At 37.8% G+C, this 13294-nt stretch overlaps 1 protein-coding gene across 1 annotated transcript in view; it reads left to right on the top strand.

Annotated features, from left to right (window-relative positions):
• Window positions 1-13294, top strand: part of SPATA6 (spermatogenesis associated 6) — a 217009-nt gene that overhangs the window by 100110 nt on the left and 103605 nt on the right. Inside the window, exon 9 of the mRNA XM_042781773.1 lies at window positions 535-575. Within this exon, the coding sequence (XP_042637707.1) occupies window positions 535-575 (41 nt within the window). The remainder of the gene's footprint in view (window positions 1-534; window positions 576-13294) is intronic.

Raw genomic sequence — 13294 nt, 5'->3', positions numbered from 1 at the left:
CTTGTGGTAGATCCCACCATGGAGTTGATTGCCAGTCTCATCATGGGGAATAACTACCACCAGCTGCCCAGCCACTCAACCAGGCCCAGCCAAGCTGACACACAAACATAACTACCACAGCAGTCAAATGCTTTAACCATTTTGCCACCAGAACTCCTTATACCTATCACATCTCTGTGTGTGTTTATATAATTATATCACAAACTGGCTTTCAACTAAAATGGGTCATTCATGTAGAGAAATTGGTTCATCAACTAAAAATTATTCCAGTCTATATTCTGATATCTTTACTCTAATGAAAGTAATATTTTTGAAATCACTTAATTACTGAAAAACTGATATAGATTTAATTGGTTGGCTTATCAGCTTTGTTTATGCAGTATTACTGAAGGATTTTGGAATATTTCTGAAAACTTCTTTATGAATTTTAACTGCAGAAAGAGTAGTAATAGCAAAAACCAAAGATAGAACCAAATACTCTTTTTTTTATTGTATGGAATATTTATACTTAATTCTTTTGTACATCCTTTTCAGATCATTCTCATCATGGCTGCTACAGACCCAAGGATTATAAGGTGTGTAGAAGAGTTTATAAATTATAGAATTAAAATTGTCCTGGTTTTCAGACTAGAGCATAAGTATATTCTTTATATGTATACTCAGACTGAGATTGCAGTATTTTTTTTATAGAAACATACACATAATAATTGCCATATTATAGAATGTAATTATTTTGACTACTTCATCAAGTGGTAGAATAGGCTATTCATTAAATGTCTTCCTATGAAGTATTTTTGGCTTATGATTATTCATTGTATTAATTATTTTGTGTGTGTCTTCACACACACCTGTGTGTAAGAGAGAGAGAGAGAGAGAGAGGGGCAGTTGATTGGTACTTTGATTCATATATTACATCCAGTGCTATTTCTAAACTTCATTCACAGAGCACCCTCATAATTTTTGCCATGTCTACTATCATTTATACTATTTTCTTTAAATTCACTTTCTTTTTATTTATCTAATTTTTGTAAATGAAAAATCAGTATCACATGCTTTGAACTCTTTAAAATGCTGAAGAGCAAAGATGTCTCTTCTAAACTAAGGTGCGCCTGACCCAAGCCGTGGTATTTTTAATGGCTTCATATGCATATGAAAGCTGGACAATGAACGAGGAAGACCAAAGAAGAGTTGATACTTTTGAGTTGTAGTGTTGGCAACGAATACTGAAAGTACCATGGGACTGTCAGAAGACTGAAAACATTTGTTCTGGAAGAAATGCAGCCATAATGCTCCTTGGAAGTGAGAATGGCCAGACTTCATCTGACCTACTTTGGTCATTTTGTCAGAAGGAACCATTCCTTGGAGAAGGATATCATGTTTGGTAAAGTGGAGGGTCAATGAAAAATGGGAAGACCCTCAATAAGATGCATTCATGCAGTGGCTGCAATGATGGGCTCAGGTATAGCAAGGATTATGAGGCTGGCACAGGACCGGACAGTGTTTCATTCTTTTGTACATGGGTTGCTATGAGTCAGAGTCACCTTGACGGCGCTTAACAGTAACAGCAACAACAACAACATCCTTCCAAAATATAGTGAAAACAAACAAAGTTCCTAAATCCTGGCTAGATAGCTGTTGTTTGCTAAAGACTCTGAGGGAGTCTCTGTATTTGTTAAAAAGGTGAGATAAACAATGATAGGCATAAAAGACATACCAATAGCTAGCTGAGGATTGCTCCTTAAAATAAAATAAGAAGGATTGAAAGAGAATAGAAAAGATAACTCATTTTTTCCTGTGTGATTCAGGGTTATTTAGTGTATATCTGTGTGCCATGTAAAATAATCTATCATAAAAAATTAATTTGGGTACATATAAAATCATAGGCCATACCAGTAATAGTCCTACATTTTGAGAAATACAGCTTCACAGTTTGTCCCTCTGTCCCTAAGTGAAAGCTTCTTGATAATGTGTCATTTTAGTTGGGGGGGGAAATTTCCTCATAATGTCTTTGTTTACTTACTTGAAAACAATTTATTTGGTCTTTACTTATACTGAATAACATAGTACTTAGCCATGTTTTGGGTATGCTAAAAGAAACATGGAATAGCTAAGTAATGAATTTCAAAGAACCATGTGACTGGGGGCCCAAATCCACCAGAATGTCAGAACTTTGTAAAAATTCATCCCAGGTCTATTAAATTGAAATTGCTAAGAATGGTGACTGGAAATTTCTATTGTGAACGGTGTCCAGATGATTCTTAAGGAGCTCACTTGCCACTTATGCAGGGATTGGCATTTGAGAACCACTAGTATAGCCTTATTTAAGTCTGTCTCTGGAAGGGTGTGGGTTTAGCATAATTCATCCAGTCCAGTGCCACCCTAGCATGGAGAATTTACTGAAACACACACATATATGCACACTAATATGTGCAATGTACATATGTACTTGCGTGCACACACACTAAGTCAAAGGGTAATCTCTGCTCTGTGTAGGGTCATGTGCAGCTGCCTTAGTTATCCTACCTGAAGGACAAACCTGTTTTTGTACATTTCCTTCCTTCAAAGCACACTCTACAATTTATAATTATATAATTACTTTCAAATTTGTTTAAAGCCTGTTTTTCTTACTAATCTGCAAGATTCAGGATGATAGAGACCTTATCATTCTTGCTTACTGATCATTGCTAGTATCACATGCAAATAAAATTTGCTGAAGATAATTCAAAAACAGTTGCAGCAATATATTGATAGGGAACTGCCAGAAATTCAAGCAGGATTCAGAAGAGAGTGTGGAATGAAGAATATCATTGTTGATGTGAGATAGCTCTCTGGTAGCTTAGTACCTAAAGCATTTCACTGCTAACCAGAAGGCTAGCGGTTCAAACGCACCAACCACTCCTTGGGAGGAAGGTTGGGCGCTCTACTTCCGTAGCGATACTGCCTGAGAAACCCAAGAAGAGGTCACTATGAGTCAGATCTGAGTCACCGGCAGTGAGTTTTGGAAAGCAAAGAATACCAGAAGGATGTTTACCTAATGTTTTACTGACTGTGCAGAGGCACTCAACTGTGTGGATCATAACAAATTATGAATAACATTACAAAGACATATCATTACTTAATTGTGTTCATGAGAAACCTGTGTATAGAACAAGAGTCAGTTCTAACAGACAAGGGAATGTTGCATGATTTTAAAACAGGAAAGATGTGTGTCAGGTTGTATCCTTTCACTATACTTAATTCAATCTGTAGGCTGAGCCAGTCATCTGAGAAGCTGAACTATATGAAGATGCACATGGCATCAGGATTGGAGGAAGATTCATTAAAAACCTGTGATATACAGATGACACAATCTTGCTGAAAGAGAAGATACTTGAAGTGCTTAATTGATGAAAGTCAAAGACTAGCACCTTCATTATGGATTATACTTCAATATAAAGAAAACATCCTCACAACTGGACCAATATGAAGCATCACGATAAATGGAGAAAAGATTGAAGTTGACAGGGATTTCATTTCACTTGGATCCACAATCAGCGCCCATGGAGGCAGCAAGCAAGAAATCAGATCATGCATTACATTGGGTATATCTGCTGCAAATGGCCTCTTTAAAGGTGTTCAAGAGCAAAGATGTCACTTTGAAGACTAAGGTACACCTGACCCAAGCCTTGGTCTTTTCAATTGGCTCATATGCATATGAAGCTGGATAATGAATAAGGAAGACCAAAGAAGAATTGATGCTTTTGAATTGAATCTCGGCAAACAATATTAAAAATACTATGGGCTGGCAGAAGAATGAACAAATCTGTCTTGGAAGAAGTATAGCCAGAATCCTCATCAGAAGCAAAGATGGCCAGACTTCATCTCACATACTTTGATCATACTGTCAGAAGGGACCAGTTCTCGGAGAAGAATATCATGCTGTTTTAAGTAGAGGGCCAGTGAGAAAGGGAAGGACCCTTAACAACATGAATTGACACAGTGGCTACAAAGATGCACTGGAGCATAGCTAGAGTTAGGAAGATGGCACAGGACTGAGCAGTGTTTCATTCTGTTGTATATAGGGTCGCTAACAGCAACAGTACATTGTATGACACGTACTGTGTATTCAAAATACATATGTGGAATGAGTAGATGATTTGCACAGGGGGCTGAGTAAACCAAATATATAAAAATACAGAATGGAGAAAAAAGGATAATGTTTCCAGGAAGTAATCTTAAGGTAACTACAATCCATTTCTAAGTTGTCTGGACCGCTGAACCACTTAAAGATAGGTGCATATATTTAGAGTCCTCTTTTCCAAATGAATTCCGTGAAAGAACTAGATTTTCACCCCTCTTTATTTCTTTCACATTTCTGCTTGTATATTATTCTTCAGTTGTAAGGTTAGAGTAGAAGTTGGTCATCCATACTTTGTTTGGAGGGCAGTGGCTGAAAAACAAGCTCACAGGGTTATTTCAGTACCAAGAGGTAGATTTTCATAGAAATACATTGTTCTGGTTATCTAGTGCTGCTCTGACAAGAAATATACCACAAATGGGGTGGTCGTAAAAAACAGTTTATTCTTACAATTTGGAGGCTTTAAATCCAGGTTCAAAGTGCCAGGCTCTGGGGGCTAGGTGAAAGTCCCTCAGCCTTGGGGCCCAGCTCTGCCTCCTGCTCCTGGCTCACTGGAGCTAGAAGCGTTTCTTAACTCAGACAGCTGCTGGCTGCTGAGGCTGAGAAGCCCCAAGGTTGACAGAGTGAAAAGGCACAGTCCGGATGTTATCAAATCACATGGCAGGCCATTAACTCTCAAGTCCATTGTAAGTCCCAAGGTCGGCAGAGCATGGCAGGCTGCTGAGCATTGACATGGCTACATGCAGGGTCCAAGCATGCCATAGGCTAGAGACCATTCCCAAGGTTTCTCCTTGGGAAGCAGACTGTATCCATCCCCAAGGCAGCTACTCACATACATGCTTGTGGTAGATCCCACCTTGGAGTTGATTGCCAGTCTCATTATGGGGAATAACTACCACCAGTTGCCCAGCCACTCAACCAGGCCCAGCCAAGTTGACACACATACATGAACTGCTGTTGATAAGAATAATGGAGAATTTTCTTATAGGCATTTAGTGCTTGTATAATAAACATTCAGGTAATAGAGCACTGTAGGATTTCTAGAAGAGCCATGGACCTGGGAGTTCTTGCAGAAAATTTGCTAGACCTTGCTTGATATCTTAGTTATCTAATGCTGCTTTAATAAAAATAATGTAAGTGGGTGGCTTAAACAAACAAAAATTAATTTTCTCACAGTTTAGGAGGCTAGAAGTCCAAATTCAGTTGTCTGGCTATACTGGCAGGCTTTCTTTCCCTGTGGCTTTGGAACAAGGTCCTTGTATCATTTCAAAGTCTGTGGGTCCATTGTGCCTTGGAGATGCGTTGGCATCAGTTTTTTCCTGGGTCTAGGAGGTTCCCAGAGTGGGGAGCCCTTACTCTCCTTCTATCTCTTATAAAAGATGTTACAGGCCACATCCCAGGGAAACTCCCCTTACCTGGAATCAGGGCTGTGATGTGATTAAGAGTGTTGTATCTCATCCTAATATTTTTACACCTGCTTGGCTGATCACATCAGAAGACACTGTATGATTACATCATTATATAACTGCCAGTAAGAGTCATGGCCCAGCCAAGTTGACACATGTATTTTTGGGACAGGGTTCAGTCCATAACACCAGAATTCTGTGGAGAAATATATATTTTTATAGGCAAAGGAAGAGAGAGAAGAACACCCTTACAAGGAAAGCAACATGAAAAATTTCTGAGTTTGAAATAAGTACAATGTTGGGAGAAAAGAGAAACTACTTATCTGGCTTGAGTGAAGGGTATATAATGAAGGATAATGGTTCATAAACATTCTTCCTTTGTCTTTCCTACTTCTCTATACCTTTTATATCAACACTCCCCCTTTTTTCGAATTTCAGATTGCTCAGTTTGTGTCCATTATTTGATCAAATTAAACTCTTTTCACCTGGAAGCTTAATAATCAGCTATTCTCATAAGTTCCCATATTCTTTTAGTTTCATTTCCTTCTTGTTTTACCATTTTTCTTCCCTGGATTATTGGCTTCTTCTTTCCCATGTGTAGTCCCAGATATGCTTCGTATATAATAGACATTCATTGCTGTCAATAGAAATTGTATCATTCATCCTCTAGGCAGCATTTAGACATTTATAGGTTTATTTTGTTACTAAAATGATTTGTAGGAAGTGCTATTGATATTTACTGGGCAGGGATGCTAGAAGTTCTACAAAGTGTGGGATAATTCCATGAAGTCTCTACTTCAACCTTTCTGTTAATCTTCACCAACTTTCTTTCTCCCCGTTTTGCCTCCTTAATAAGGTTAACACTTTCTTTCGGTATTTATTTCTTCACTAGTGTCACAAACAGAATAATGAAATCAACTTTTATTTGTATAAAGAATTCTGACTGCAAAGCTTTTGAAATATTGATTGTATCAGTAGATTATATGCAGCCTTCTAAATCCAACAGGAATTATTATCCCCATCTCTAGATGATGGAAGAGACTCTGGGGGGCAGGGGCGGGGACCTCTCAGCCTGCCTCCCTGGATCTCTGTTGCCCCCTTTCTTTCTTGCACTGCTAGACATGCAGATGTGCATTGCTTCCAGTTCCTTCTCCATAAGTCCTACGATTTTTTGGGAAAAGAATTTTATAATAACTTTCAAAACTGAAGATGCCTGTTTAAAAGAAATAGGAAGCCATCTTAGTAGAATTTAGAAGAAAATTGGCTGTAGGCAAAATTGTGAAATTCATGGTGATTTCCTGTAGACTTATATCACTTTTAGCATTCTCACTTGCCTACAACTGTCTTTTTACACAGAGTACCTTTTTGGACTTTTCAGAATAAAATTATTGGTGATTTTACATGGACTAGTATGTTAAGGACATAATTTTCCTTTCTACTTATTTCATTCTAGATTGTAGATTCCATAAGGGAAAGTGGGTAGCTAGCAAACATAGAACCTACATAGGCAGCTATTCTTCAGTAATTTTATACTGCAGAAGAGGGAACACAAATTTTAGTGAATAGCAAGCCATATCTAATACAGTCTGCCCCTCTGACAACTGTCTCTGTATTTCTTCCTTCACACAGTACATAGGCTAGATTTAAATGACTAGAAGGAATTTAAACATCCTTCCTAAGGAGGGTGTGAATATATACCTATTATGTTACTTAAACCCTACTATGTCAGGAATAAAAAATTAGCAAAATGATAAATGATCTCAGCCCTCATGGAGACTTAATGGTACTGAAGGAGATAGGTATTAACAATATCACAAGACTTAATATACTTGGAACTGTGATAAATGTCATAGAGATTCACATAGTGCTTTGAGATTATATACTAAGGTAATATGATCTGGTCAAGGAGAATGGAAAAGACATCTTGAGAATCTGTGATTTATTTTGAAGTCTGAAGATGAATACGAAATTACTAAGTCAAAAGATGGGGAAAGAGCATCTGCAAACTCCAAAGGGGAAATAGCATTTATAAAGCTTCAGTGGCTAGGGGACTAAAAAAAGATCATTGTGAACAGAAATAAAAGAGTAAGTGCTTGGTAAAAAATTGAGGCTGAAGAACCAGATAGGAATCAGTTTTTTTAGGCTATCATCATTATCCTAAGTACAATGAGAAACCAATGAAATTGTTTTATTAAACAGTAAGGTGACATGATTGGATTTGTACTTTGAAAAAGTCACTCTGAATGATAGTCTGGTAAATGGAGTAGACTGAGAAAAAGAGTAGATACTAGTAGACCAGTTAGTAGGCTATGCAGTACTTAAGTTGAAAAATAACGATAGCTTTGATTGGAATGGTACTAATGGAGATTAAGAGCAATAGAAATCTTGAACAGATTTAGGATTAATCTTTATAGAAAATAGACTTGATTAATGGAAACTATGTATTGTGCTCATAGAGAAGGACTAACTCCCATAAAGATGTTTTTCTATCTAGAATAATTTCAAAACTTAACAGGATCCCAATAAAAATATTTCCAGGCATTTTTCATTCCTGGTATTAGGCAAAAATAGGAAAACCTTGATAACAGAGAACATTGAAAGGAGATTATCTATACAATATTAACAGTGACTTCTAGATTTCTGAATTGTACAATTTAATGTTTGATGATTCCATTTATTAAGATGTGGAAATGTGTGAGAACTAGTTTAGAGAAGAAAATGGTAAGTGTAGCTTTAGACATGATGAGTTAAAGTGTCTCTGAGATATCTAAGAGGAAATGTTAGTTGAGTAGCTATATATGTGGGTCTTAGAGCTCGAAGGAAATGTTTAGGCTGGAAATATAAGTATATTATTTACGTGTACATACATGGTAATTCCAGCTTTGGATAAAGGTTAGATTTTCAAGGTAGGGAAGTGTAGAATAATAAGATCCATGTATTAATAATGTTATATTGAGGTTACAAATAATCGTAAAACATTAATGACTTAATATAACAAAGGTTTATTTCTCATTAATGTTACCCAGCATGTGTTGGTCATGGGTCAAATAGGGCTCTTTCCCATGTCTTTTTCATTATGGATTCAGGCTAGAGGAGCAAAATCTAGTTAGAACACATCCTGTATGTAAGAGAGGATGTAGAGCAATATCCAGATGACATGATGGCTTTTTTTGGACAGGCATATAACACCTCTACGCATACTCCACTCATCAGAGCAAGTCACATGGCTAAGCCTATTGTCATTTGTGGGTTGAGGGAATATTTTCTTGTGTGTCAATGAAAGTCGCATGGATTTGGGTAGGTATATGTAATCCTCTGACAGGGAGGACAACAAAAAATTAAAATGATGAAATTTACCATTGCATGGGGTGAACCTTGAGGAATCTAGAATTTAATGATCATAGAGAAGAATGCTTCTAGGAGTAGGATGGGCATCACGGTTGATTAATGCTGAGTTACAAAGTAAGTAAAGGACTTCTTTCCTGTTTATCAAGAATAAATGTTTCTTGAGTTGTTTGCTTTTCGGTTACTTCCAGGGCCCTTAAACTTTGTTGTTGACAGTAGTCCAATTTTATACTTGATTGTAGAGGGGAATCTCCAACCTCTTCACAACACCATTTCCAGAAGTTGTGTATCTTCTCATTGTTTTATCTGTAAAGCCATTACACCACTCCTCACTTTATCAACCTAGTTAGGTTCTAATGACCAGGTAGTTATGAGAAAATTGGCATTATATGAACATGGAGGATGAACACATCAGATCATAAAATGAAGGCTGACTACATCATTACATAACCACCAAATTACATCATTGTTGTTGTTGTTAGGTGCTGTCGAGTCGGCTCCAACGCATAGCGACCCTATATACAACAGAACGAAACATTGCCCAGTCCTGTGCCAGCCTCACCATCTTTGTTATAACTGAGCCCATCATTGCAGCCACTGGGTCAGTCCATCTCATTGAGGGCCTTTCCCTTTTTCATTGACCCTCCACTTTACCAAGCATGATATCCTTCTCCAGGGAATGGTCCCTTCTGACAACATGACCAAAGCAGGTGAGACAAAGTCTGACCATTCTCTCTTCGAAGGAACATTCTGGCTACATTTCTTCCAGGACAGATTTGTTCATCGTTTTGGCAGTCCATGGTACTTTCAGTATTCTTTGCCAACACCACAACTCAAAGGCACTAACTCTTCTTTGGTCATCCTTATTTATTGTCCAGCTCTTACATGCATATGAGGCAATTAAAAATACCGTGGCTTGGGTTAGGTACACTTTAGTCTTCGAAGAGACAACTTTGCTCTTCAGCACTTTGAAGAGGTCTTTTGCAGCCGATTTGCCCAGTGCAATATGTCATCTGATGTCTTGACTGCTGCTTCCATTGGTGTTGATTGTGGAACCAAGTAATGAAATCTTTGACAACTTCAGTCTTTTCTCTATTTATTGTGATGCTGCTTATTGGTCCAGTTGTGAGGATTTTTGTTTTATTTTGAGATGTAAACCATACTGCAGACTGTAGTCTTTAATCCTCATCAGTAAGTGCTTCAAGTCCTCTTCACTTTCAGCAATTAAAGTTGTGTCATCTGTGTATCACAGGTTGTTAATGAGTCTTTCTCCAATCTTGATGCCACATTATTCATATTTTCTATACTGTATTCATATTTTCCACTACCAGCTTCTCAGATATATATTGAATAAGTATGGTGAAAGGATACATACTTATTCAATCTGTATATTGAACAAATAATCACTCACTCCCTTCCTGATTTTAGACTGTGCAGTATCCCCTTGTGTTAGAACAAACAGCCTTATAGTCTATGTACAAGGTTCCTTGTGAGTACATTAAGTGTTCTGGAATTCCCATTCTTCTCAATGTTATCCATAATTTGTTATGATCCCCACAATTGAATACTTTTGCATAGTCAATAAAAGACAGGTAAACATCCTTCTGGTATTCTTTGCTTTCAGCCACGATCCATCTGACATCAGTAGTGATAACCCTTGTTTCATGTCCTCTTCTAAATCCAGCTTGCATTTCTGGAGGTTCTCTGTCAATATACTGCTGCAGCCATTTTTGAATTATCTTCAGCAAAATTTTACTTGCATGTGGTATCAATGTTACTGTTTGATAATTTCCACATTCTGTGGGATCACCTTTCTTTGGTGGGTACAAATATGGATCTCTTCCAGTCAGTTGGCCAGGTAGTTGTCTTCTAAATTTCTTGGGCTAGACGAGTGAGTACCTTCAGCATGGCATCTGTTTGTTGAAACATCTCAATGAGTATTCCATCAATTCCTGGAGCCTTGTTCTTTGCCAATTCCTTCAGTGCAGCTTTGACTTCTTCCTTCAAAACCATTGGTTCTTGATAATATGCCAAATCCTGAAAAGGATGAACATCGAGCAGGTCTTTTTGATATAGTGACTATATTCCTTCCATCTTCTTTTGATGCTTCCTGTATCATTCAATATTTTGCCCGTAGAATCTTTCAGTATTGCAACTTGAGGCTTAAATTGTTTCCTCAGTTCCTTCAGCTTGAGAAATGTTGAGCATATTCTTCCCTTTTGGTTTCCTAATTGCAGGTCTTTGTACATCTCATTATAATAATTGACTTTGTCTTCTTGAGCTGCTCTTTGAAGTCTTCTGTTCAGCTCTTTTATCTGGTCATTTCTTCCATTTGCTTTAGCTACTCTTCTCTCAAGGGAAAGTTTCAGAGTCTCTTCTGAAATCCATTTTTGTCTTCTCTTCTTTTCCTGTCTTTTTAATGACCTCTCCTCTTGCTTTCTTCTAGTATGATGTTCTTGATATTATCTCACAGTTCTTCTGGTTTTATTTCATGGTGTTCAATGCATCAGCTCTGTTCTTTAGATGGTCTCTAAATTCAGGAAGGATGTGATCAAGGTCATATTTTAGCTCTTATAGTTTTCTTTTAATTGTCTTTACTTCATCTTGAACTTTCATATGAGCAGTTAATGGTCTATTCGACATTCAGCTCCTGGCCTTGTTTTCACTGAAGGTATTGTGTCTCCATCGCCTCTTTGCACAGATGTAGTTGATCTGATTCCTGTGTACCCCATCTGGTGAAGTCCACATATATCACTGCCATTTATATTGTTAAAAAAAGGTGTTTGCAATGAATAAGTCATTGGTGTTACAAAATTCTGTCATGTGATCTCCAGCTTTATTTCTATCACCAAGGCCATATTTTCCACTACCAGTGATTCTTTGTTTCCAACTTTTCCAATCCAATCACCAGTGATAATCAACAAATTTGATTGCACGTTTGGTCAATTTCAGACTGCAGAAGTTGGTAAAAATCTTCAGTTTCCTCATCGGGCTTAGGTGGTTGGTGCTAAATTCAAATAACAGTAGTATTAACTGGTCTTCCTTTTAGGTATATGGGTATTATCCTATCACTGACAGCATTGTACTTCAGGATAGATCTTGAAACATTCTTTGTGGTGATGAGTGTTATGCCATTCCTCTTCAATTTGCCATTCCCAGCATAGTAGATCATATGGTTATCTGATGCAAAATGGCCAAAACCAGTCCATTTCAGGTCACTGATGCCTAGGAGGTGGTATCACTATAGAAATAGATTTCCCGGTCTTCCTTCTTAGAAATGGCTAGTGGGTTTGAACTGCCAGCCTTTGCACCAGAGCTCCCTAATGCCTAAAATACCAATCTTTATGTGTTCCATTTTCATTTTTGACAACTTCCAATTTTCCCAGATTCATACTTCGTACATTCCATGTTCTGAATATTAATGGATGTTTGCAGCTTTTCTTCTTTTGAATCATGCCACATCAGCAAATAAAAATGAAACAAAACGAATCGCACTGCCATCGAATTGGATCCGACTCATAGTGACCCCTCCTTGGGTTTCCAAGGCAGTATCACTATGGAAGTAGATTGCCCAACCCTCCTTCCGAGGAGTGGCTGGTGGGTTTGAACCACCAGCCACTGGTTAGCAGTTGAATGCCTTAGGCACTATGCCACCAGAGCTCCTACTTCAGCAAAAGGAGATCCCAAAAGCTTTAATCTATCTGCATCATTAAGGTCACCTCTACTCTGAGGAGGCAGCTCTTCCCCAGTCATGTTTTGAGTACCTTCCGACCTGAAGGGCTCATCTTCCGGCACTACATCGGACTATGTTTCAGGGCTGTTCATAAAGTTTTCCAGTAATAGACAGTGTTTCACTGCTATTCATCAGGTTTTCACTGGCCAATTTTTTGTGAATTGGATGGCCTCTTCTTCCAGGTCTTTCTTAGTCTGGAAGCTCCACTGAAACCCACCATGGGTGGCCCTGCTGGTATTTGAAATACCAGTGACACAACCTCCAGCCTCAAAGCAACACACAAGCCACCACAGTGTGACAAACGGACAGACTAGTGGTGGAAATTACATCATACATAATTGCTAATTTGTATCATTACTCAACTGCCAAACCAATGAGAATCATGGCACAGCCAAATTGAAACGTAACCTTAACCATCACAGCCAGTTTTACTCTTGCTTTCCACCTACTTGTTCATTATTGCCATGCACAAAATAGTTGAATAATAGATTTTTTTTACTATTGTCCTAAGTGTGGAATGTTGGATAGTGGGATATTCAATAAGTGAGGAATAGGTATAGTTTATTATCAGTCTTATTCTGTCTTTCTTTTAAACTGCTTCAAAATACTAATTTTGAAATTGGTATTCTAGAAATGGGGATGTTTATTATTCCAGTTTCTGATTGTTTATAAACTCCCTGTTTCTGGCTTATG

Source organism: Orycteropus afer, unplaced genomic scaffold (genome assembly GCF_000298275.1).
Source record: "Orycteropus afer afer isolate SDZICR_OR568_19922 unplaced genomic scaffold, OryAfe1.0 scaffold00169, whole genome shotgun sequence".
Lineage (NCBI taxonomy): Eukaryota > Metazoa > Chordata > Mammalia > Tubulidentata > Orycteropodidae > Orycteropus > Orycteropus afer.
Note: the sequence above shows the minus strand (reverse complement) of the source record. Positions and strands in the feature narration are given on the sequence as shown.